General features: G+C 42.1%; 2 protein-coding genes across 13 annotated transcripts in view; both read right to left on the bottom strand.

Annotated features, from left to right (window-relative positions):
- Positions 1–26,928, bottom strand: part of CEMIP (cell migration inducing hyaluronidase 1) — a 114,775-nt gene that overhangs the window by 65,425 nt on the left and 22,422 nt on the right. The window lies entirely within an intron of this gene.
- LOC115612586 (cell surface hyaluronidase-like) overlaps positions 1–26,928 on the bottom strand; it is a 49,634-nt gene that overhangs the window by 3,439 nt on the left and 19,267 nt on the right. For 4 of the 12 annotated variants that reach the window (XM_030497047.1, XM_030497044.1, XM_030497046.1 and 1 more), the window contains 6 exons: positions 24,810–25,025; positions 17,036–17,244; positions 5,593–5,775; positions 3,447–3,660; positions 2,597–2,698; positions 388–548 (listed from right to left, as the gene is read on the bottom strand). In XM_030497047.1, the coding sequence (XP_030352907.1) occupies positions 388–548; positions 2,597–2,698; positions 3,447–3,660; positions 5,593–5,775; positions 17,036–17,244; positions 24,810–25,025 (1,085 nt within the window). Of the gene's footprint in view, positions 1–387; positions 549–2,596; positions 2,699–3,446; positions 3,661–4,051; positions 4,237–4,597; positions 4,726–4,881; positions 4,996–5,592; positions 5,776–17,035; positions 17,245–24,809; positions 25,026–26,928 lie in introns of those variants that run through there. The other 8 variants (XR_003993086.1, XR_003993085.1, XR_003993087.1 and 5 more) reach the window with 7 other exon arrangements.

The following is a 26,928-nucleotide window of genomic DNA, read 5'->3' as shown; positions in this document are numbered from 1 at the left end:
TAAGAGTAAACAAAAATCGACTCGGTTTCAGAAATGGAAAACTGAATCATTCGACTGCCAGGAAATTGTTGGACACCAGGACAGGAGCACAGGATTGCAAATGTCATTGCAAGGACCTTATCTACTCCATGCTGGAAAATGAATGGTTAATTTAGAAGGAATTGCCAGTTTTCCAGAAAACCTGTTTCTGTCTGCTCTAATCTGTGCAATCCTGGGAGAGACACCCTGCTTCTCTTATTATCTGGGTTATATTTGGGATTTGTACATATTTAATCTGTGCCAGATTCCTTCAGAGCACAGGTTTGGTTGTGAAAGTATGTCATTTTCCTTCCTCTGTCTATCAGCCATGGGTTGCTACATGAACTGGGCTCTCAGCGGTTTGCTTACCTCTCTTTTATAGATGTTTGAACGTAGTCAGTTATTGCACTGGCAGCGTTTTCACCAGTAACTGTGTCAAAGTGCCGCCTACTCACGACTGCTCCTGAACATGCATCTACCACCACAAAGAATATCCCATGGCTATTGAACAGGAAAACGGTGTCATTTATCTGCAATAAAAAAGAGAGGCTAGTTTTATGGAGGCACACTGGGGAGCTGCAGACTGACCCTGCTTCTCCATAAGGAGTTACAAGCAAGGAAAGTATCAAGGGTGAACACCCTATAATTTTAAATGTATAATTAGTACAGATGAAGTGACAGCACTGATAAATGGTCAGTGGCAGAAGGAAGCAAATGTTCTTAGTGGGGTACAAAACCAGGAGGAATGAAGTCATCTTTTGTGTATTAGGAAGATACATTTGGGAAGCAGAAAATCCGGGGGGTAAAATGCTTAGTTCAGTCTATAAACACTTTCTTTCCATGTGGGGAAAATTACCGTCACTTGGCAAAGCAGATTTGACCACGGAGCAAGGGAGAGGTGATGAGACAGCAGATGGGGGAATAGAAGCAACACATGGACTTTTTCCCTGGAAATGCACATACTAAACCCAAAATCCTCCTTCTCGGTAGTGCTGTCTCAGTGCCTCAAAGAAGTTGTAGCAAAAGTGGCTCTTACTCTCTTCCTGTCCTTCAGCAAGGGCTCCTTCTGGAAGTTACACCTCTCAGGATGTGCCCAACAATATTTGCTTTTAGAAAGGCAAAGACTCTCTGAGGTGCCCAGCACTGACTTCCCATCATCGTGGGGGACAGCTTAGCCTGGGAGGACACATCCTCCACCAAGGAGAGCAACAGCATACCAAGATCAGGCTGTCAGAAAGCGGAGCCCAGGATACACCACACACCACTGTAATGCACATAGTTGTCCAAAGCCCAAAGACACGAGGGAGCTCAGATACTTCCCCTCATGAGACATATCCCATCTGAGACATGTTTATGCCTCCAGGGAATACAGGGCCAGAATGAATGAGGGAACCAAGTGTTAAAAAAGTGGCTTCTGCAAGATGTCAGCGGATGCTGAACGCAACAGGGTGCCAAGGGTAAGGAAAACATGAATATCTGGGCCATGGGTGGGCAAAGGGGAGTGAGGAGGAGCAAAGACAGACTAAATGCCTGGTCCTGTCTGTCTCATGCTCGTAAGCATGGGAAGTGTGTCAAAGTCTGCATGCACATGCAGCAGAGAGGAACCACCATTGCAAACTGACCTAAATGTGAGCTGGTGGCAAAAGCAACAGCTCCGCTGTGTGTATTGCCCCTGTCCACATTCTGCAGACCCACCAAGGAACCAGCACAAGGTTCCTGTGACCCCTTTTCCTTTAGATGTTAATCTTCATCATTTGCCTATTGCCTAATTTGCCATTATTTATTGCCCAGAAATAAAACTTCCTTTGAAAAACAATATTTTGCATTAAAGCTTTAGAAAAGGCAAAGCACCTTTGAGGATACTGCGCCTGTCCCATGACTGCTGTACACACACAGGTCTCTGCACCTCACTGCAGGTGAGATGCTGCTTCCAGTAACACCTAATGGTTTTGAATACATTTTTGAGGATGCAGCCAGTGCATGTGGCGAGAAATCTTGGCTGCTCAGACTCCTTAAGAATGTTGTCCCAGCTTTGCTTGGCATTTGTTAGCATTAATTATAATTCAATATCACACCAGCATGTAAGCCTGGACAATATCCTTGCAAGAATGATTTCAGTCACCCTTCACCATCTAGATAGACATGTAAGTCGTGTGTAGGGACAGCCTGACAGCTCCACAACCCTTCAGTAGTGAAATATAGTTATTTTTATCTTTCAGTATAATGCTAGCAATCAGAAAAACAAACTTCTTTTTTTTTCCCCACATCCTTTGTCAATAACAACTTCTGTGCTTTTCCCCCCCCTCTTCCTCTGCATTAGAGTGGTGGTGTTAATTCTTCTTCTGAGGTGATAAAAGACCTTTTTTTTCCCTAAGAGTTCAAATCCTCATCTGAATAGAATACGAACTCCCAGTGACTTTAGTAGAGTTAATTGTAAGGGGAACAATGCATTTGCCTCCTCCAAGGGAACTTCCCATTTCCTTCCTCCAAGGCTCAGCAAGATTTTGCAGTACCTTCCCTTGGAGATAAAGCTTCCCCTGATTAATCACCATTTCAAATGCAGTAAAACACAATATACCTTAATGAATGCGGATGTCAAGTGGTTTTGTATGTCCATCCTGCTGAGAGACTGGATCTGGATCCTTATATACTTGACTGAGGGTGTGCTAGTGATAGCAAGCTGCAATTACACCAGAGACAGAAATATAACAACTGGATTGATAACTGGTTTTCACCAACAAAATGACACCAGGTACCAGTGCTCATATAGAAATGATTGCAAAACTTTAAACTGTGATCCTGGTTCACAAGCGCTTATTAAGACACCATTTATCAAAGGATCATGGCAATGCTGGTTGGAAGGGACCTCTGATGGTCACCCTGCCACTAAGTAAGTTTAAAAGTTGAATACAAATCGCATATATTTTGTCCAAATATAATAACTCATACAAGTGCAACTCTTGTATGAGTCTGAAACAATTTTACAGGACTTAGAGTGGGGTGAATTTACAGTAAATGAGGAGAGAATCTGGCTCTAATTTTCCAGTTATTCTTATTAACCAGAATTATTTCCCAGTTTGAAATCAGCAATGTTGTACTTTGGAATCCAAAGCTAATCCAGCCTGAGCCCTCTAAAGAGCCCTTGTATTTCTTGTTTAAAAGAAAGAAGTGGGAGGGAAAAGGCTCCATGAATGTGCATTCACATGCTTCCAGTTGGACAATTTCTTTGAGGCTATCTTTGAAGCATAATACAAAAAGCTGCTGAAATTCAGAGCAAACCCCTTCCCTCTGCACAGGTTAGTGATACTGGGCAGATTCATGCGTGGGAATTCCCTATGGTTTTTCCTTACATGCTGTAAAAATGAATTGACCTCATGTGGCTGCACATCCACTGCATAACCTCGGATGCGCTTTCACACAGCAGGTACCTGCGGGGCCCCACACACCCTGCATGGCTCAGCTGGGTGCTGGGACACGGGGCGCTGGGTGGCTGCTGGCCTCTCCAGGAAAGGGTTTGGGTCACAGCTCCAGGAGTCCCCCGGGTACATATGTGCCATGATTTTAATACGTTCACAGCCTTTCTGAGAGCAGTAGCTGTGTCCTTCCCGAGCTTCATGGGCTTGCAGATGAACAAATAGGTACCTACAAACAAGAGCAAACAGAGGGATCAGAGCCACTGTGTGCTTACAGGACAAGCTGAGTGGAGGCAGGATCTGTACTTGCTAAATTCCATTATTCCTCACATTTCCCAACATCAAAATCCAACCCTGTCTTAGACTGCTGTAACATGGAACACCTATTGCAAAATGTGTCCTGCAAGGATGCAGGTTGAGCTCTCCTCTCATCCTGCCATGACAAGACCTGCAGCACTTGCAGTCCATATGCTGAAGCCAGCTGCCTTCACCAGGCAAGCTTCAAGTGGGGCAGACACTCTCTCCATCCACAGGCACCCCACACTGACCCAGGCATGGTGGCATCCACCAGAGAAAGAGCAACTGCAGTGCTCAGGCTGTTGTGCAGGAGACAGGCTTGCCTGGAAATATCAGCATCTCCCTTTCAGCTCTTTGCTGTTGCACAGTCTTGGCCCGCAGGCAAAGCTTAGCCCTAGGCATGCACAACAAAAGCTTGGAGGCAGCCAGGTCTTCTGGCCTTTGGAGTTCATTTTTCCTTCTAGCTGTTCTCAGTATGTTTTCAATCGTGTTGATTCTGCAATTCAGGCTGAGGAAATGATATAAACAGCTCAGTTCAGCTCCACGATCAAACAGATACATGAGGTTTAAAGGGATTTTTCATTCTATTTCTTTTAAAACTAAATATTTGTTTCTACTTGTCTGGAAGAAAGAATGAGTAAGCTTGGTTCCTTTCCAAGGACCCAGCATGTGGGGTTAAAAAAGAGAAGGGGGAACATCCCATTCATTATGAAATAAAGTCTAAAAAACAATAACAGGAAAAGAAAAAGCCAATCCTGCAACTTCTGTACTCTGAAAGGCTGAAAAAAATCACTGCTGAATTAAAGAGAGAACCAAAAGGCTGATACAGCCAGAATTAAGTCAGTTTAGACCCATCAATCTGCATGTACCAGGTCCAGGTGGCTGCTGGCAGCTAATGACTCTTCCCCCACAGACCCACAGGTATAACTATTTTCCTGCTATTCAGTAGTAAACAACCTGTTTTCAGAATTTGGGCAACTTCTCCTTCCCCATCGCCCTAAAAAAAGGAAAGGAGGATTAATTAGCAAATTGTTATTTCACAATTCCCATGATGAGAGAGACTTGGCCATCAGCAAGGAGCCTGGTTAGCAGGGAAGGCATTCCGGGATTCGATTGCTCATGTGTTATGGTTGAATGAATAAATATATCCCACCTTATTTTCAAATCTGGCAGTTGTGGATTGATTCCTGAAGCAGCTACTTAGTCAGGTGAAGCATCATGGGACCCATGGTTAGACCACAAAGCACTTTTTTCCTCCCTATTTTAGCTGATGGAGAAACAGTGTTTCGTAATATGTTTTTTTAACCAAAGGTGTCTTAGAGTCTTATAAAGACAGTGCAAGATGTCTAGGACTCTCTTCATGCCTTCAAAATAAGAGATGCACCATGGTGCTCTCCTTTGATCACAAAATCTAACTTTTAGAATGTGATGATTTTAGAAATCTCTCTTCATGGGAATACAAAGAAGTTGAAACATCCCAAACTCCCTCAGTGTTGGAGCTGCAGTAATCACAAGAGGGCTTGTTTTCATGGCCTTTTGGGGTACAATGGATTTGAACAACTGTTTACACCACACCCATACCTGCAGCAATCTGAGCAGCAGAGGTGCCTCAAAGGAGCTAAATCCAGCCAAGAAATCAGCCATTTTTGTTAACAGCAATGCAAATCACTGCTCAGTGATACAGACATGGACCTATTCCAGGTGCTCCAGCCTGTAAATCCATTTTGACCTGAAATCAGTAAGAAGACCACGCAAGACGGATGGGCCTGAATTTTAACTACCAGACAGGGAAAGGAGATGCTGGGGCTGGTAAGAGAAAGACCCTGAGGGTTTGCTGCCCACTCAGGGGTAATGCAGGGCTCACCCTGATGCTCTGTCAAAGTAGAAGAGCTGCTCGTCGGTCCCATTGAGAGCGCTGGCTCGTGAAGGAGCAGCCAGGTAGCGCTTTACGCTATGCACCATCCCTGTCCTTCGCTGGTAGATATCCGCCACCACCTGGAAAACGGCTTCCCTGGGATAGCAGAGGGCAACATGCAGCCAGTCTCCTCTGCCGGCAAAAAGGGGAGGCAGGGGGAAGAGAGAATAAAATGCACTTAAGGGCTTGAGTATAGGAGAGATGGTCTGCAGCCAAGAGCACAATTTTCAGGGGGAAACAAAGAAATGCCCTTTGAGGTTCTCTTCCTGCTTTATAAAAAAACACATAACAAATCCTCAAAGCCAAAGAAAATCAGATTTTTTTGCTTTGTCTGGAAACGACGACTGCTTATTATGAAGGTCTGATCCAGGGACCCCAGCTGACCTCAGAGGACTTTGAGTCAGGTGCCAGGATGGCTTAAATACAGAGATTTTCTCTTCCTTGCCCCATGAAGCTGAGGTACAACCAGTCACATACCCACTCAAGTCTCCTGAGGCAGCCGGGGCTTGTTTTAGTTCATCTGGAGCTGCTGCAGGAGAGGGAACCAGCATCCAGCAGACATTTCACCAGGGGCACAGATTCAGGAATTAGAAAGTAATCTCCAAGTTGAACCAGAGCCACGGTCTAAAGAGACCTGCTTCCTCCACTTTACAGCAAAGTTTATTATTATGGTTTCCATTAAAATCTCCCTCTCCCCAGCTCTGTCTTCAATGTCAGTTTATAATAACTAAGGGTAAAGTTAAATTGTCTTTTAACTCTTGTCTACCACAATTTTGGCATGCACATTCATAAAAAAATTGCCCCCGTGGCTTTCCTTTATCCTATGATTCACGTTGCCACCCTCACGGAGAGGAAAAACTGGCTCCAAACTAGAAACCTTTGTTACTCAGAGCCGAAGGGTACAGCTATGATGCAATTCAGATACCAATGGAAAGCATCTTCCGCTAAAGATCTCAACACTTTTTCCTGTCTGTGGGGTGTCCTTGCACTGTGCAAAGCAGAAAGCCATAAGAAGTTTACACTTGAAAAGAAAAACTGAATACCAAGATAATTAAGTTCTTTTTTTTCCCCTTTTCACTCTCTGAAGTGGCTCAGTGTGCCACACCAAGGAGCCTGCCAGTACTGTGGTTAGCTTGCTTTCCTTATATTACCAAAAGCATTCAGGCTTTAAATGTATTCTTTTAACTACCTAGCTTCCTGGCTAAAATGTGAGAATATCAATTTGACTTAGACAAAGACAAATAGCACCTTCATCAGCTGTCTTTTTGGGTCCTACAAAGCTCAGGAAGATGAAGTTTCTCCAAGGGCTCCCCCGAAATGACCCACCACCCATCCCTGCCTGCAGAGCCATATATGAGGGAAACCACTTTGATTTGGAGAAATCTGGGAATCTGCATTCCTAGACCTCTACTTTGCATTACACATGGAGAACACAAAAGCAAAGCTATTTCAGCCTTTTTCTGGTTTTCTCATTAAAACAAAGCAAAACTATCTACAGGATGGAAGAGGGACAGGCTGTTCTAGAATAATAAATCAAAGCCACACAAAGACCCATCAGCTTCAGCCAGATACTGCCCTCTAGATTTTAACCAACTCCAGCTGTGTCATAACACAGGACAGCTAGAAAACGGATATATTTTCAGATTATTTGGCCTCCGACTAGAGGAAATGAAAGAAACGCACCAGAGCCGTATTTGTGGAATATTTTTAGGATGGAGTCCCAAGACGTTTGGCTGTTTCATACGGGTGATTTGCATTGCATTAGCACATTTCATCCCCTGAAGTCACCATCACAAAAAAGGCTTGTCATCTCCCTCAGATGCTGGGAACCAGCTTTGGTGTTGTGCTACACTGACTGCCACCTCTCCGGGGAATAAGAAAGGCACTGGAAAAGGAAACTGGAGGGTGAAAGGGATAAAAAAGTGTGAAAAAACCCACAGCTGCAACTGTCTTGAGTTGCCAAGGCATTTGGCAATACGAGTGTTAGAGCCTTGTGTGCATGTGAGCAGGCTGAGTGAAATGCTGAAATAAATCACACCAAGATTGAAAAGATCAAATGAAAAGCATACACATTGGAGTTTGTGGAGTAAAGGGTGGAAGTAAGTGCATTCCCACAACAAAGGGCTTGGGAGGAGCCAGGAGAAGGGAAGGTATTAGAAGTTATCCTTTATGTAAATATAGGAAAGAATAAGGTGGTTATTTTCTCTTTAGTTTAGTGGTGTTTTAACAGCTTCCTATTTAGATCTTTGCTTCAGTTCCATTTCTTCAGCTTGTACAAAATCCACTGTAAACCCTTCCAGATACCTATCTGTGTGACACAACTGGGCTCCACCATCTCCAGGGAAAGTAAAGCAGCAAAGCAAGAGATAGCAGCACTACTGCAGGACAGTCCACAGGACTGCCTTGCAGCTGGCCCGCGGATGGGGGTTAGATGCCTGTTCTCCAGCCATTTCCAAAACCGAGGGAGAAATGCAGCCTCAGACAACATGCTGTAATCAGCCATGGGACAAACTGGACATTGGATTCAAAGGAAAACAGATGTGCGTGTGCCTTCCTCAGCCACTGCGCTGGCCACCAAGGACCTCCTGGCTGGATCAGGAAGCCTTCTTTTTCAGGGTGGTCAGAAAACTGTGGCTTCTGCTTTATTTCTCTGCTTAAACATCTCAATTCTATCTTATTTACAAGCTGGTACTCTGGGGTGAATATTTGCAGGCAGAATAAGACAAATTTGAACCAGCCTAAATATCCTGTAGGACATTAAGTCCTTGTTCTGCTGCTCTCAGTACCAGCACATCAGCTGGGATCTTTGCAGGTGCCTCAGGGGCTTAGGGACACACACAGCACTAGCAAGAAGAAAATACTCCAAATTCATATTAGATCCCAAGTTATGAATTCAGAGTAATTTCAGACCACTGCCTGAATGCTGAGGGAACACCTGCAGCTTTAGATGCTCTTATGCATAAAGACCAGACCAAAAAAAGGGGAAAAATAATTTAAAACACAAGGGTAGAAGCCAGACTATCGATAAACAAAATGCTGACCAGTGTAGCAATACACAGCACTTTCTTTTTTTAACTTTCATTCTTAAGAGCTTCTTGCAAGAGAAACAAATAAAAATATTCTCAGGTGCAAAGTCTGACTCTGGAATTAGCTGTCAGTTAAGTGAGTCATATTAACATGTAGGAAACAAACTTGAGCTATTTAAGATATTCTCACCCCAAAACTAAGTAACTGTGTTCACAGCCTTTTCTGGTGATAAAGTTCAATTCATTTTATAAGCAAGGAACATTCTTCTTTCTTTTCTTTTTTTTCATTCTTGTTCTTAATCAGGCCAACATTTTCCTATGTGTTTTTACAAAAAATAAAAAATTAAAAAAGGCTTTTGAAAGAGAAAAGCTAAATATGCACCAGAAAAACCTCAGTGTTTAGCAGGTCCTAACAGTTTCAAACATCGCTTGGAAAGTTGTGGAGAGTCTGCCGGCACTAGTATGTATAAAACCTGACACTTCTGCCCCTCTGTTACTGTCATTCAAAAATCCCCACAGTACATTTCATGCATTTTTATGAATGTATTTAGCCTGTTTATTTTCTTTTGGAAATGGCTGAATGAAACGAACCCAAGAAGCCTTTCTTTTTTCACCGGGATATTCGCATTTGCAGTTCTGGCTCTTTCAGGTGAAGCAAAAATATCAAAGTGTTAAAAAAAGTATCCTTATGTTTTGGCAATGAGCAGGCTTCCTGGGATAAGCAAAAGCAATAAAAGGATGAGGGAAAGGCAAAAAAGCAGGCAAGAAGTTTCCTGTTCTTGGACATGTGGTAGATACAGATCTGCACGTACACACGTACATACCTCATTTACAACCCTCAGAACAACCCCCCAGTTCAACCCCACACTCCCAAAGGCAAAGCCACTCAAGAAACGTGATCAAGCAGGCAAAGGGGGAGAGACTTTTGCAAGTAGTGGGATGTAAAATGAGTCATATAACTTGGAGATGAGATTTGGCTGCAGTAAACACAGAAATAGTGCATGTCTGGGACTATCACTGCCTGAGAGAGGACAAATAACACTTGTTCAATGTTGAGAACATACCCCTTGACTACACTGGATGGAGTATCAGTCATGGGCAAATGGGTATGATCTAGTGCTGTGGTTGGTGGTTATGCTGGTGTCAATCCTGGCTGTATTTTAGCAAAGGGAACCTCTAAGATGATGAACGTTATTCTAGAAAACAGTTTCACCATGTTTATTGACATGGTGTGTCACATAGCTGATGACCATGGAAGTGCACAGTCCAAATCCTGATCTCACTGATGAAAATCTGGGGTGAGCTAAAGAGGGAATGCCATAGAGTACAACTAAAAATTACTTATTTTTTCCTAGAGCTCAAAAAACCAAGAGAGTTCCATTCAGTGAGTCAGTCTCCCCCAACTGTTATTACTCCTATTTAAAAACAACTCCTCTGATATTTTGGTCAACATCTACATGAGCTGAAGTTTCAAAGGGAGTGAGACAACTAGGAATTTGAAACTTCCCTGTTCATAACATGGGAACCAAGTAGAAATCCCCATGTGCTGCTTTGGTAAGTTTATCTCTCACAGGCTGAATTTTGAACTTCAAAAGACAAAAAAGGCAAAGCCACCATTCAGCCTCCAACCCGTCCTAAGAACAAATCACAGGAGGTCAATGCCCCTTGCTCTTAGTCAGGATACAGCTGGTTTTTCTCTCCAAAAATGTCTTCCAACCTCACAACAACCTACGCAGGACAAGGCTGAATATCCTCTGGCATAAAACTTGTTTACAGGACAAGCCACCTCTTCTCCAACCAGCGTCACAGGTGGGGAAAATGGAGCAAGAAATACCCACACATCTCATAAGTACTGAGAAGAGTGGAGGAAGGATTATAAAGAACCTGGCGATATCCTTACCACTTTCTCCCAGTTTAAGCTTTTTTCCTTGAACATACATTTCCCACCGGCTCCCTGATGCTGATGCTCGCTGCTTCACTTTTTCTAGATTGATTTTTAATTTTGTACCTTCAGCTCAAGTCCTTTAAACACATCCAGCCCCCCTGCGATGTCAAACACGGCTACCGGGCAAAAATCCAGCCATTTTTTCCAGGACCTTGTTATTAAGGATAAACTGTTCTGGAAGACCACTTGCTAGAGGGATAGCAACAAATTAGGTATGTGTTTAGCTGAATAGAGTTGTGCGTATTGGGATTTAAATGCCCTTCCTAAATGTTGCCATTTTGGAAATGTCATTAAAAATTCAAAAGCATAGAGCATCTCTTAACAGAAATTAAAATTTTTGGTTTTACCCACATGCCTCCTTAGGCAATAAAGAATGATTTTTGCTTTTTGTGAAGCTCAACAAACTACAGAAGGGATCCTGCCCTGAGGTACATTTCAGCTGATACTTATGAAACCAGGGTCTGACTCAGCCACCACTTGGCTCACAGACAATTGTATGCAAGCAAAAATAAGAACATCCTGCATTTAAATATAGTACATCATCTTATCATCTTTTTTCCCACCCTACATGCTTTCACAGAGGAAACACATCCAAATTCAATTTGTAGCTTTTAAAATGTATTTCCAAGTGCTCTGTTGCTGACTGTTGTGTATTTTGTATTTTCCTGCAGCTGTGCCTCAGATGCATGTCAGGTCAGGAGAGCCTGGTGGTCCTGAGAAGCCCCAAGCCCCACTCCATGGGCTAGGAAAAGAGTGGAAGCAAGGAAGAACCTTCAGGTTTCATGTGCCAGTCTTCAAAGTGACAAGCAGTCTGGTTTGCCCGGTCACCTGGAGGCTGTCTGGTGCTCAGATTGCTCTAATTCATGCTGTAAAATGATCAGCTCAGGAAGGACTCTCTCAGTCACCTTGTTAATCCCTGCCACTGAGCCAGCTGCAGGCACAAGACACAGAACAGAGAGCAGCAAGGGATGCAGGTGGGGGGACAAAGACAGGGCTTCAGGATCACTCGAACACGGCAATGTCAGCAGCTGCTTTGGCCCAGCTGTACTAAAATGGTTCAATCTGCAAACTGGTGTTCTCACAAACTGGTGTTCTAGCAAACAGTTTAGCTTCTTTCCAATTTTAAACAAACTATCTCATGGCTTTCATCCACGGGTTGACCTGTGAGTAAGGGATTTAAATAGACAGAAGGGAATTCAAATATATCTGCTGACTTCTGTATTGTGTGGATGATTAACTCTGAGTTACAGATGTTATCAGGAGGGGCGGGCTATGAAACCCAAGTAGCTCTTATTATTGTTGGAAATAGTGCTGGTGTTAGTTGTATTACATCCAGATCTAGGGGATCGAGGTCAGAACTCATGTATGTACAAGAACAAGAAAGCAGTCACAGCCCTAAACTGTTAGCTCCACTTTGAAACGCTAATTTTGCCTTCCTGTGCATTTATCAATCTGGAAAGCAAGTGGAAAAGCTCATTTAGAACTAATCTGAAAAAGAAACAATTTAGGAACTATCCATAAACTGGGCAAGTCTGCAATAAGCACATTCTAGCCTTGTCTCGTTATTTGTTTTCCTCCAGACCTTATCACCACTAAGGAATTTAATCGCAAAAATGTCAAGTAGCTGAAAGTATGAATCAGACTGGCATTGAATAAGAAGCTGTAGGAAAAACACCTACCTACACAACCCTGACAAATACAAATATAATGAGTCCCCCAGAGTTTCAGTACACACACAAGCTGTGTAAGTTTGCTTGCACTGAAAACTCCACCTTTGGATGGGCTGCAGCATCCTGGAGGCTTCCTATCACCCAGCGTCCAAAGGCTCCACTACTTCTGGTGAAGAATTTAGACACAAGCTCATTCCAGGCTCTTGAATTTTCAAGTAATTAAGATTATTCACTGGTGAATATGACAACAAACCCTAGCGCAAAGCTCCAGCCTAGCAAATAGAGGAGCTGAGCAGTGCACCTCTGCCCATCCCTGCACAAACACCATGGCAGGGGAAAGGCTGGACACGTGCCTGAGCACACACAGACATCTGCCCTTTTGCTCACTGTTGGCAAGAAATTTGGCCCTCCCCTGCCATTTTATTTTTTTAAGGGTCTTACAAGGATCCAAATCCTGCAACAAGACATCAAAGAACATCAATATCATGAGCCTCACTATACCCCTCCAGTTGAAGCTAAGAGGATGCAGAGAGCCTGGGGAATGCTGCCCTGCACAGTCCTTGGAGGCAGCATCTGTCAGGAGAGGTGCAGTACAAAGGAAAGCCCCTGCTTGCAGGACTGTGGCAATCTATGTACAAAAAAATATCCACTTTATACTATCAGCTGCTCACATTTCCCTGAATTCTCTCTGTTGAACCACAGCAGAGAGCTCTAATAAGGGAAAACCCTTCCCTCTGAGCCTCAACAGACCAAGTATAGAGATATTTTCCTGTGCTCATTAAAAACAAGGAATGTTCAGTCTAATTGCCACTGCTTTTCAGGCTCCTTCAACAACACAACTTATTACACTATACTCCAGATATGTGCTTTGAGGAGATTTAATTCTTATCTTTAGATGTGCTGATAGCACAAAGAAGCCTGGCTGATTTACTGAACAGCACTGTGCCTGTGATAATAGTATTTGCCTTAGCTTCTTCTGTGATTAGAAAATTTGCACAGGCACAAAGCCTAGGTCATTAAATTGAAGAACTTCATTTCTGACTTTGCCTACTGTATGAAGGGCCGATCTTTGTACTGTTTTCCAGCACCTGAAAGGAGGCACTTAACTTGCAACTAAATAATGTTTTCCATTTTCTCCTCCTGGCTTACCAGCCTTTTCCCACTCTTGTTACAAGCTTGATGCTCTCTGCACACCTTTGTGCTTCAGGGGGGTAATTTTGAGGAAAGCCTTTAAATCAGTCTTACAGATAATTCTCATACTTCTGTGAAGCAGGAAAAAAACCAAAACAACCAAGAAAACATACAAACAGCTCTGAGGGGGCAGAAACTGCTCCAACCAAGAGATGAAGCCCATGGAGAAAGGGTCTGAGGGCTCTACTCCTGAAAGTTTTGCACATACTTCATGAGAACAATCCTCAGCAGATCTGGACTGGTTCTGAAGCACTCTTCATTCCTGATCATTAAAATTCCAGCTGGAGCTCTCCTTCTGTTCTCTTGCCAAAACATTCAGAAGTTACTTGTCCTGCATTACCTCTTTCCAGAAGCATCAATACCCAGCCACCTCCCCATCCTCATAGGGAAACTCCCAGCCATTAGACAGACGACCCTATCTATAGCTTAAAAAGGCATTTCTGCTGAGACAGCGATGTTCCCCAGCAGCCTGAAAACACAGCCTGCGGGTCTCCACCACGACTTTATATTTGCCCATTAATCAGCTAGCAACACAGTTACCCAGACGAATGCAAACAAGTACATCTCTCTTAGGAAGGGAAATTGGGGTGTGTTAAACAGCTCATTTGCATCACATGGCTGCAGACGGCAGCATGTGGAGACAGAGCAACTTTAGTTTAGCTACATATTTTGGTGGAAGTGAAGAAACTGAAGAATTACTCTAAACCCAGTTTGAATCAGTGAGAGCAAGACACAAGTACTGCAGCAACCCTTCAGGTGCCCATAACAAAGAAAAAGATCTGCTCAGTGATGGTGCTCCAACTGGTGTCCTCCTCTGCTGAGTAAATCCACCCAAGCAGTGCCTATGAACTCACTGGAGAAGATTCATAGCTCAAAGAAAGCAGCACTGCCAAATTCAGCTGAGTCATGTGAATTCACCCTGCCCAGCTCCTGTCCACCCCAGGAATCTGGACATTCCAGTCCGTTAGTAGATAGATGTCTGAACTGGCATGAGTTCTATTGGGTTTTTCTACAGTGCTTCAGAGGCAGGGAAAGTGTTAATTGTGCAAGTATTCAACATCAGTGCTATGCCTGACCTCTACAGAAATCCAAATCCTGGTACACATCTCCCTGTCAAATTCCTTATTTCCCCTCTGACCTTCCTTTAGCCAGCGTACAGCAAATCGCTCCAGAAGCGTGAGGGCTGTCTAGCTGGAAAGCCGGTATCCCGGATATATCTATCCATCATTTTACAATGACCAGACTAAAAATAGTTTAATTGTTCACTTGGGTTATGCCTGAAATTATTAATCCCAGAATATTGCAATTAAAGTTCATCTAACATATTTGCGTTTGTGTCACATATTCTGCACAGACATTACTATGCTAAAAGCTCATTTTTTGGCAGATTATTCAGTGTTTGGGATTTAAAAAGAACAAACAAAACATAAAGCCACTTGAGACAGGTAAAAGTCTTCCCTGATATTCTAACTCTGATTACACTGGACTCTACAATCTGAGATATCTTCCATTCCAGAAACAACTGGAATGCGATGTTTAATAAAGGTCATACGTGGAACTGCTTAGGCAGCCACTCATTTTCCTTCAACTTCCAAATCCTGTTTTTCACCTCAGTTCCTTTTCCCTTCCACAGAAATCTCACTTCTCCATGTTTTTGCATAGTCTGGATATTTCACTATTGCTATTGCATCAGCCTGAAGTCTTGCATTAGCTAGCATCCAGCATACTTGAGGTGTACACAGAGCAGCCACATGTTTCATTCCCAATTATTTCTTAGCAAGATGATCTAAATGAAATTAAGTTAAACTGTGGTTTTCCTTTGTTACAATATATTTCTTGTTTATAGTTCTTCAAAACACATACCTTGCCAACTGTTTCTGGATCAGAAAAATCTATAAACCTTTGCCCTGTTCACATAACTGGTTTCACACAAGACAAAAAGAACCGCAACCACATTGTGGTTTTCAATAGTAAAATGTAGTTAAGTTGCTGCTTGAATAAGAGCCTAACTTCAAGTTAGGCTTCAAGTTTTACCAAAGACCCAGTGCTGCCTTCAGATTTGAATCTGTGTTTGAAGACCACGGGCCAAAGCTTTGGCAAGTATTAAGTGGCACAGTGATAGAGTTACCCAGCAAAAGACTTAGCTCTGCATTTGCCAGGAAATAGCTAATTATTTTAAGACAGATAATAATTGCAAAGCTCAGCTTGCCTGTGAGAGACTAATGGGGTTTCCTCTTCCTTAAAGTGCACAAAGATATATTAATACAGAAAAAAGTGATTTAGTTCTAATAATTCCTCTGTGACAGGAATGCCCAAACACTGATCATCCAGTGACTTGGTCATGCCCCCATAGCTACTACATCTTTAAATCAAGAGGACCAGGTATATGTCACTGACTATGATGGGCATGTGTACAGAGGAAGCATTGCCCTTCTCAGCTGCATTCCTATGAGGTTTCATAATGGGAACTCAGGACAGTATTTTTCCCCAAATTTCAGGGGAACCAAATAGAGCTCAAGCTTTTGCCAAAACTATCCTAAGCTAAAACCACAGCAGTGCCGCTCTGCTGCAGGAGCAGCAGATGGGTGTGGGGTTTGGTGGATAATACCAGATGGGCTTGGGAACCCGCCAGATTTACCAGCGGTACATGCTGCTTCACGTCCTCAGTGCCTCTGGCTTCTTTCATGTCAACTATCTAAAACCTGCTTTGCAAACCAGAGCCTGTGCGTGGCTGGGTTGTGTGTAATCATGGGAGATTGCATTTGCACACCTCTGTCCTTTTATTGCGTTGTGGTTTTATCACTAACTGAGGAGTCACATAAACTGCAGAACCCAAGGTGATGGCACGGGGTTTTGTGGTGCTCATCTCTCTGTGCAAACCACGGCGATGCCTGTCACTGCTAAGCTGCCTGGATTGTAGGACTCCCCCCTAACAGTTGTACCAGTGCAAAACGCAAGTAATAAGAAGAATAGTACTAAAAACCATAAATGAAATTATGCAAAATGAAACAGATTGGAAGGGAGAAAAGTAGTACCTGAAATGGATATACTCTGCTTTTACATAATGCTAGAAGAAAACATCGGAAATAAATACAACACAGACTCAATTTGGCTGTACTGAGTCCTAAGATTTTTAAACGTTATGTAAAAAGAAACAGTGACTGCAGTGCTGTTTGGATTACAGAAGATGCAAAGTTCTGTGCAGATTCTGATGTATTTCTGCACTTTATATATACGGGAGATAAATTATGTGTGCAGTAACTAGTACAAACAAATGAACAAGAGCCAGAGCTCTTCTGGAGAGATTTCAGGGACAGCAGGCCAGGACTTACTTGGATTCTGCTTCAAAATTTTCTGGAAAGAGAAACGTCTCTGCACATCAAAAAAAGCTGAATAAAGTGAAAGCAGAGGAACCTCATTGCATCAGTAAGTGCCAGCTATTAACAGTTTGCTTCCATGCTCTCAGAAATTGCTGACATTTGAAAGGTCACTTGTGAACAACCTGAGAAGTTGTTAAAGCTCCAGTCCTTTTGAAAACAGAGTAATCTCTAACAACATACCTGTTGAAGTTGATGGGGTACAGGATAATATCCTCAGGTGCTCTGCCATCCCACTGGATGATATAAGCCTGCTCAAGCATGACGACAGGCTGGTACTGCTGGTATGGTGCTCCTCTGTTCACGCCTTGCAACCGCAAGGGATGGGAATGGTATGCTGCTCTGGCAATGGATAAGGTCAGATTCTCAGGGCGTCTGGCCTGAATATAAAGCTGAGGGTGAAAAGAAAATGACAAACATATCCATTAAACCAGCCAGGCCCAGCCATAACATGTGCATTTGATCATCATTTGCCTGTAAATAGTTTTTGCCAATGAAGAACTCAGAACATTTGGAAAGTCACTGAAACATTTCCAGTTCAAATAAAAAGGTAAACCAGAAATAGCATCTGCAGCCATTCCCGGGGACACCATGAAGGGAGACATGAATTGGATAGTGCCATAAAAATGTTCACTATTTAAAATCTTAAGGGAGAAGGGTAATCAGGGAAGTATCGCAAATTAACTTCTTTATTAATTCAAATAACTGCACTTTCAAAACAGGCTTATTCCATTGAAAATACAGAAAACTCATAAGTTATTTCAATAGGCTTTGGATTAGGTCCAGTTATCTAATGGAATCCACATCTTTGCTCTCGAGTAGCAGACTGGGCTGGAATTTCAGGTGCTAGAACTCAATGGCCTGACTATATGACCTTATAGACTAAATACCATGTTCCACAGGCTTCAGCAGATAGCTGTTCTGTGCAGGGACCAACAGATGCCCTTGGCCTGTAGTTCAACTCTACACACCAATTACAAAACTATACTCCAGTTGTATGCTTTTTCTGTCCTCACTCAAACGAAGGCCAGTTCATATGGTAAACATCAGTTAAGGCTGAACGTGTGATGTTCACCTGCTTCCACCTGCATGAATTTCCAGTGCAAAAGGAGGACACACAGCTAGTCATAAGAATCCATCTTGGCATGCAGGGTTATAGAGGACAGCTTGTCATATTCCCTGAAGGGTTTCGAATGCATCGAGGACAAGTGAGGACACTTATAATCTTGCTTCCTTCCCTCTCCCACAGTATAGAATTGCACTCATTGCATCAAGAACTTAAAATATCCAACATAAAAAAACGTGTTAGCCCAGAAGTGTCTAAGCTTCTACATGAGTATCCATCCAGCAAAATTATTTTGAAACTGTTTCTGTCTTTGAGCAGATCGAAACGGAGGCAGTAGTCTCTTAACAGATTTTAATACTGCAGGCAGGGATACAAGCGCAGGCAAGACTAGCAGAGGGGGCGAGACTCCATCTACCAGAATATCCACCTTCTAACGCAGGGCTGTGAGACCGTGGCCCCTCACATCTCCACATCTGCTTCTCTTCCTCTTGTCTATGCAGACCAAAAACCCTGCAAACCCAGACTATTTCTCACTGGTTTATGTATGAGCTTATTTTAGTTGGGGTTTGCAGCCAGTTCAGCTCTCAGTTCCGGTTTCCTGCCCAGAAGGACTGTGCTTGTGCCTGCTCTTGGTGGTGAGTTTGAGCTCTTCAGGACCTCCAAAAGAGAGGCCATCTCTGCCTAACCCTCACCTCGCCCCTGAATTCAGCAGCCTTATGCTGAATGCTCAAGTTAAAAATCTGGGTCTCATGTCAAAGAAGTAATTCAAAGGTGATTGTAAATATTTCTTGGATATTCAGTCCATTCCTCCTTTTACACCATTGCGTTTTAATTATGAGAACCTATCCTGATTGGTATTTGCAGACCCTTGAAGATTAAAGTGGATCCCAGAATTTCATTAAACAAATTCTTCCTGATGGCTAAAACTACTGATAGTAATTCACTCCAAACAGTCTCTGAGCAGCAGCCCATTTGCTCATTCTTGCTGGATAAAGGAAGAATAAATTATTTTTACAATCTGATAAAAGACCTTTTTTATCTATGAAACCAAGGAGGAAAACCTTTTTTCCCTTTATAGTCAAACCACGATTGGAAAGTCAGTAACATGCAGTACAATAAACCAGATTTCAATCTCATTTGTCCCCACCTGGATGGTGAAGTGCTGAGGTCAGAACAGGCGATCAATAAGGTACCTTCAGACTTGAAATCCCATCAATGTATTAATTGTTCTCAATCAAAACAGCATTTTCTGACAAAGAATGGTTGAAATAAACTCTGATACTGCAAAATAACGGCCCACTTGTGTCTTTCTCGATAAGAGGCAAGAGTTTCTGTCCTATCACTGTAAACTTTGACATGATTTCCTTCTAATATGTGTTTCCAGCAAGCACAGAATGTTAAGGTGGTAGCTGGTATGCACTTACTACAAATTAAATACAGCAATGTTAAAATAAGCCAAGAAAGGAAAAAAATGCATTCAATGAGCCCCAAAAGTTCCTAAATTACAGACTACCAAGAAACAAAGATTCCTATATACTTTAAGGTATTTGTGTAAAATTAAAAAACAGAGAGTGTGAGTGCTATGCATGGCCTAAGCTGCTCACTATGATTGTTGAGTTCAAGAAAGCGCTGAAAGAGTGTGCAGTATGCTTCAACAAGATGATGAGGAAAGCATGTCAGAGATTTTTGGTAACATTTTCCTTTGGCCTAGGGACCAAGTCACAGGTCTGACATTAAGGATGATGGTGGCAGCTGTTTTGAGAATGAAACAGTAATTACCAGAACAAGGAATAATGCCACTTCTGTGTTGATGGAAATATTTGTAAACTGATTTTGTCTCTTGCAATGACCAACAGTGGCCACTGAGTGAATGCCTTCCAGAATTGCAAGCCACCAAGGATGTGATTTTCTGTCTCACAGAAATACAGTAGTGTATCTGGTGGTTCTTGCAAAATGTTTATCACTAAAGCAGCCTACAGTAGGTAAATGCCTAGATCTACATGAATGGCTAGATCTACACGAAGAGACTCTCAGAATAGTGCTCTATCTTCTCTTGGGATGCTACAACATGTCTTCTTTCTTCTTCAGCCTTTACTCTGTGACACCTTTACTCACTTGAACTGAACATGGAAAACTTTACCACTTTTCTTCCTTGTATCCACTTCTGCAGGGGCAAAACACTGGTGAAAAGCAAAAAGGAGAGTAAGAAGAGATTTTTTTTTTTTTTTTTTAGAATGAAAAATTCCTTAGCAACACCTCCATAATTTTGGGTTAGCTCTATCAAAATATTTAAGAGAAGAAAGTGGGTCACGAAGATACTTTAAAATATGAGAAGTGGTGACAGCTTAATGTAGTAAGAGAAGAAAAGCTAGTTAAAATGTTATAAAATGCAAGCCTTCTACTTTCCTGGATGGTTTAATGGACACAGTTGTCATTTTAGCTGCTTAACACTTCATGTTAAAAAGACGTGTCAGATTTCCTGTGCTTATATGGCAATTTTCCCAAGTAGATTGTGAAAATGAGAAGATAAGTTCTTTTACAATTCATGGGAGATCTGCTATTCAACTGGACTATGAAGATAAGCAACATGCAAAGTATTGGAACAGAATGTGTTGGTTTCTGAGAAGAAGTCTGCTTTGCTTTCTAGTTTCTTCAACATTGTTTTTGTCCTGCTGTGCTGTCAGCTATTAAGCTGTGGCAAAATACCTTAAAAAATGAGAAGCTCGAAATATACTTTCACCCCTTCTGATTGTTTGACTGTTCAAAAAAGGTGAATACCCAGAAAAAAGCATTTTATCTATGAATTTTCTGAGGCAAGACTTTAAAATTCTTTCAGAAAGAAAAAAAAGTTATCTTTCTTTCTCTAAGACATGCTAGGACATGCTAGGATGTCCCCAACATCAGCAAAATTACTTTGATTTTCCATTGGTGTATATCAGAGATCAAAATTGGATCTCTTTGTCCAAATACAGACACCATTAGCTGAAAAATATCCTGCAGGCTTTTCCTTCTTCCCAGTCTGTGAGGTGCTGACAATCTTCAGGCATCACAGATACCCTGGGATTGTACGTTTTTGCCTGTGGTTAGAAAAGCACCATTCGCTACCAACTGCATCTCTTGCTTGCTTTACATTTAGAAGCATCAGTAACAAAACCAGCTGAACAGGCAGTATGTACAAAATACCAGCTGAACATATATAACTTGGAGATGCAGGATCAGTGCAATTGCAAACATTCACTGCAAGAACAGAGTTAAGAGGAGTGGAATAATTTCATTTCAGCCACCTGCAGTATGGAGGTGACTAAGTGAACTGGTGAAAAATCAGCATTTCCTAAAGTATTTTAAAATAGCAAAGCATCAATCTTTCGTTAATTCAAAACTGACACTAATTTATCTATGTGGCAGTCTCTTATGTCTAACACCTTTTTAAGCTTGTAAAAGAAAACAGCACCTACTGCCAAAAACTCTGCTTATTTTAATAAGGACTAATACCAAAAAAGAGAAGTTTCGCAGCCTCTCCTGATGAGCTGCTGTGAAGTCTGCAAGGAAGCGGTAAGTGCACAGCTTCAATTGCCCGGTGGGAGCCAAGGCACTTGTCTTACAATTTACATAAAAATCAGAAATGGCTTAGGAATCTCATTTGCATTTTAACAAGTAATGTGGGTGTTGAGGAGTCTCCATCTCAGTGCTGTTGGAAATCTTACCCACCTACATGGAATGAGCCTCTCCTACATTTTTCTTTTATTATTGGCCATTGCAACAGCTGAAAGTCAGGTTGATGGAACACCGAGGACCTCAGTGCCCTGCTGACAGAGCCTGAGTGACTCACGCAGATTGCCGGATGTGGTGCTGCCAACTCTTGTGAGTCTTCCTCTACTGTTCTTCCTTAAAGCCTCACTTTATTTACATTACAACATGAGAGTTTCAGCTGTCATTAAAAAGCAAAACGGTTGGTCTTGTTTGGACAACACCAACTCTGCAGGCTCCAGAATCAAAAGGGGAGGAGTAAAAACCTCATATTTCTTGCCTGTGTAAATTTCATGATTTTGAGCTGGTCCCAGAACCCTTCTTTGCTAGTGAAAGGCAACACTGGAGCCAAAGCAGGAGGCATTTCTTATTGCTCGCTGCTGAAGGAAGATCTTGGACACCATGTGGGAAAGGTGGCATGATGCTTCTTAGAGACGGTGAGGAGGAAGGGTCATGAACCAACTGCAGAGAGGTGGGAATGTCAACCTGAGCTGCCAGATTAAAGCAGTCTCACGAAAGTCTGTCACCCAGGATGTTGTGGAACTAGAAACACTGCCGGAGAAATTGGTTTTCCCCAGGTATTTCCTTTCCTGGGCAAATTACACCCAGGAGAAGAAGAGCATGAAAAGTGAATGAAAGAAAACAAGCAGAAAGAAATTAACTGAATTCTAAGCACTTTACTCAGAAAGGATTTGCCTGTAATGTTAGCTGTAGGACTTGGATCTCATTTCTCCATGCCAAGTAAGCCATCCCTAGGCTGACTATCTTGGGCTCAGTTCAGCAGTAATGTAGGAGTCACTGTTTCCTTGAACGGAAAGGATATTTTCACCTGCTTGCGCTAGGGAAGAATAAAAGTTCTACCAGAGCTACATGGAAAGGAAAAGAAAAACAGATTTTGTAATAGAGTTGCTGAGATCAAAGCAAACCATCTTTCTCCATAACTAGATTCATTCCTTTAGGCTTTTAATCTGAAGTATGACACTCAGAATTTAGCACACAAACAAATCACCAGTTAGTCAAGGTGCTGAGAATCAGAGTTAAGCTGAAATACTCCAACAATTATACCCCCCAAATTAAAACAAACCCTGCTGCACAGGACCGGTTTCTTCTACCATGCACATACATACACTTCCCGACCCAAAACCCATAAAGTAAAGCATTTAATATGAACTTTACTCATCCTGCTGGATGCTGATTAGTTGAAAAATGCTAAGTAACAGATCCCAGGGAAGCAAATGTTTATGCTTGCCTAAACCTAGCCAAGGAAATTTTCTATGGTGGAAAAACGGCCTCACCATGTTGAGTGCCATAACCAGGAGGATATTAATAGAAATAAAAATATAAATGCCTACTTGTTGACAATTCTGAACTTAACTGTTAGGTTGCCAGAGCACAGAGGGTCATTTCTCTAAAGACACAGAGCAAAATTAAGTGCCAAGGACAAAACCCTAATTCAATGGGAGTGTTTCACAGGAGCCCAATCCCGTTCCTGCTCAGTCAATAGGAAACCAGGGGTTTTAAATCCAGCGTCCAGACACTTAAATAGCAACTCCTGCTCTTTGCAGTACGACTAAAGCAAATGCTTGTCATTTTGTTTAGCTTAAGAAGATATGCTTATCTGGATCTGATTGTGCAAATATTATGTATGCATAGAGGTCTCAAAGATAACTGTGTTTCCAAAAGTTTCACGCAGAAAGTTCCGTGGAGAAAGAAGAGCAGAGAGCTGTGCCTGACTACTCAAAGTGCAAGCCCACACATTATTACTGAGGAGCCACAGAGAAAGCACCCTCAGAAATCTCCCAATATGGTAAATCCATGCTCACAAAACTGTATGTTAAAAAGGGAAATCTGACAGCCTGCTCCAATTGAGGCAATTTTAACACTGCCCAGTCTTCAGTGACTTCAGGAAGAGTTTCATCCTGTGCCACACTGCCGGTGTCAGTGCAATGTCTGTGGACTCTCAATGGGATGAGAGTTTGCAGCATGCTCCCAAGCTCCCTATTAAATAAATAAATAACACCTGCTGTACCTTATGAGCTTGGATCTTGTTTGAACATCACTTCATAATCCATTCTGCACCCCACTGCAAACTTTATTTGACAGTGCAGAGCTGTTCTCAGGGGCCATAATGGTCCTTCCTAAAGCCACACCTTGCATGAGAGTTCCCACTCACTCTCCAACTTCAAACCATGCGGTGCTGTATGTGCTCACCACACATAGTCTTAATCTTTGGCTTGTTCAACACAAAGAGGAGACCTGACAAGATGTCCAAGTAAGTGGAGCTTTAAAATAGGCCTAGATACCTTTCCAGTAAACACATTAATATCCTTTAGAAGTGGAGGAGCAAGGAGAGCCATCTGCAGTCTCTTACAGGTGGCTGTGAAAGCTGTGGTGAGTCACACATTTACAGTATGCTCTATCCACACGCAAAGGTTGTGTTGAGATTTGAACAACACACAACGAAGCACTATCTGATTCTGAGGACACATTTTCTTTCTATTTACCATTCTCTTCTTTCTTTCTTTCCCTACCTAGAGGTTACTTAGGATTTGCAGCCCTTTCTACCAAGGTATCGACATATCAGTTAAGGTCTCTAACTCAAGTGTGCTGAAGGAAACTGCTGTAAAGGTTGAAGACCATCCTGATCTAATACTGACAACCCCTCAGCCAGTGATGTCTGGATGGGAAATAAGTGTGAGTTTCTGTCTCAACCACCCATTTCACCATCCTGAACACAGTGGGATGTATCAGAGAAGTAAAATCTTCCATTACTGAAACTTGGTTCACCAGACTTATTCACTAGAGTTCCACAAATTTTGTCCAGTGGACAAATGCCTGGAAGCAAGAACTAGAAAACACAACACTTTTCCGCAACTCAGTTTCAACTTGCAGCTGCCTGTGGGCAATGGGAAGAGACGAGGCTCCTTACAGCCAGAGATTGTAGGCAACTGCACAATAGGAGCTTTACTGAGTCCTTGGAATTAGGCAGATAACACACAGAAGAGTAAACTTACACTCAATTTATTATTCACCTCCCACCTTATGGAGTATTGAGTAGGCTTCACTCTGTCACCCCTCAGCAGACTATCTGGGGACACCCACCCAACACACCCAGTGATGATGCCTGCAGCCACCCCCAATTACCTGTGCGAATTTCCCAGTACACATCACCCCGTTCCAGCATGGGACAGTGAGACACCCGGGATGACGCAGCAAGTAGTTGTCCGCTCTGCCTATGAAAGTGTCCAGATACCCTGTCACCGAGCCATCCAGATCATGGAAGATAGACATTTTGTCACCATCATTGTCATTGTTTCCAAACCACTGGCCTGATCTGCCAAAAAACACTTTCAGTCCAACCTAGCAGGAGAAAATAAGAAGAAACTGGTTAGTTCTAAGTAAGGACTTGGGTTTGCAGTGTTTTAACAGCCAAAAGAGAAAAACAGCTAGAACTAGAAAGTAAACAGTTTTGTTTTGTCTTGTCTATTTAGAAAAATCCCCAACTGTATTGGCTTTCCCCCTCGTTTCTTAATCCCAGGAGGTATTTCCGCAAAAATGAGACTTTTGATTCTTTGAAATGCACCCACACAACTATGTATTCCTTGAAATCACACAGCAATAAATCATGCAGTGGCAAAAGGAAGGGGATGACTCTAAGGGTATGGAAGTACATAATCTTATGAAACTTACTGAGGACTATCACAGCTGAAACAAAAACTGCTAGGTATTTGGGAATTTCCTCATATATTTTCAATGGCTGTTCTAAGTGATTCTGAGGGCCATTGTTTTCTAATTGTTCCTCCTAAAACCTTATAAAACTCATAAAAGTGACAGTAATTCTCAGAATTGGCTCTTGTAAACATTTTAATATTTTCCCTGAAGAATTTATTTTTTTAGGGAAGGGAAATAACAGGAAGCAGCATTATCATCAATATGCATAGCTCTGTTATCAAGATTTTTCAGTAGCTAAGTAAAAGAATCTGTCCTGATACAAAATCCAGCAAAACAAGGAAAATGTAGATGTTCAGCAAAAAAGCATGGAATATTTTATGTCTGCAGATAAAATTAGTACAGTGTGTGATGATTAAGTTCAGAAGTAATCAAGAAAATAATTATTCTAGGTCAAGCACTCTGAATCCTGCAGCAATGTGTGTAAAAACAGACAGCATAAATAGCAACTGGACCACGCCGACTCAAAAGACTCTGATTTGTTCCATTTAGCCCAACTCATTTTAATTGGACTGTGCAAATGAGTGAGAATTAGGGTCAGCAGGATTAGGCTGCAAGTTTATGAAGGGCTTTAAAGGCTTCATTTTAACAATAATAAACAGAACAGCTTAGGAGAATACAAGGGTCATTATGATTCTGAAATAGATGGAAAGTCCCATTGGCTTAAGAAGAATGGCCACTGCAGCAACAACTACTTGCAGAATAAAAGTCTTTATTACTTAAAATTAAATTAGAGCCTAGAACCATTTTTCTGCCACCTTCTTGTCTGAGTATGAGTCTCATAAACAAACACCTGAAGCAGTCTCATTTAAAAGAGGCTCCGGTGCTTGGAAGTCTAATGTGTATTTTTAAGTTATTTAAAACCTTTTCTTACTCATAAATTTTTACCCAAGGGGCTATTTGGCAAAGTAGAAGGATCCCAAAAGTTGGGGTGTTTTTTTTATTTTATTTTGATTTATAAAAGAAGAGATATTAAATAAAATGTAAACACTGTGCTGCAGATCAAAGTTCCATTATAAATACTTTGTGACAGTGCACAAAGTTAGGAGTTGAGTATGAAAAAGGGCACTTCACTGCAAAGAACACCATCATCTGTACTTCAAAACAAACTAAAGCACAGCCAGTCCTGTTTACATTTGATTAACACTCAGTGTTTCCATCTAGCAGCAGACAGTTTTGGTGCTAAAGCTAATCTGATCTCTAACATTCTCCTCTGAAAAGTCTGAAAATCAGAAACAAAATGCAAGTGTTAATGAGCAGTGTCACGTCTTTCATAAATCTCAAGGTTACCTTACTGTGGTACACTGTGGGATGGAGGTGCACTGAGTTTGCAGTTACAGCAGTGGCAATATACATTTTTTTCTAAGTGAACACACATGAACAAAGGCTCAGCTCATCAGGTATGTCCATGTGGAGCTAGGAATGAGCTAGAAGAGAGTGCAGAGACAGGTCATGTCTAGCTACCACAGTACTATTCAGACACTTAATTTTCGTTAGGCGTGGACTACCTGGGAGTGGTATGGTACAAAGGTTA

The sequence above is a fragment of the Strigops habroptila genome, chromosome 9 (assembly GCF_004027225.2).
Source record: "Strigops habroptila isolate Jane chromosome 9, bStrHab1.2.pri, whole genome shotgun sequence".
NCBI classification, from domain to species: domain Eukaryota; kingdom Metazoa; phylum Chordata; class Aves; order Psittaciformes; family Psittacidae; genus Strigops; species Strigops habroptila.
Note: the sequence above shows the minus strand (reverse complement) of the source record. Positions and strands in the feature narration are given on the sequence as shown.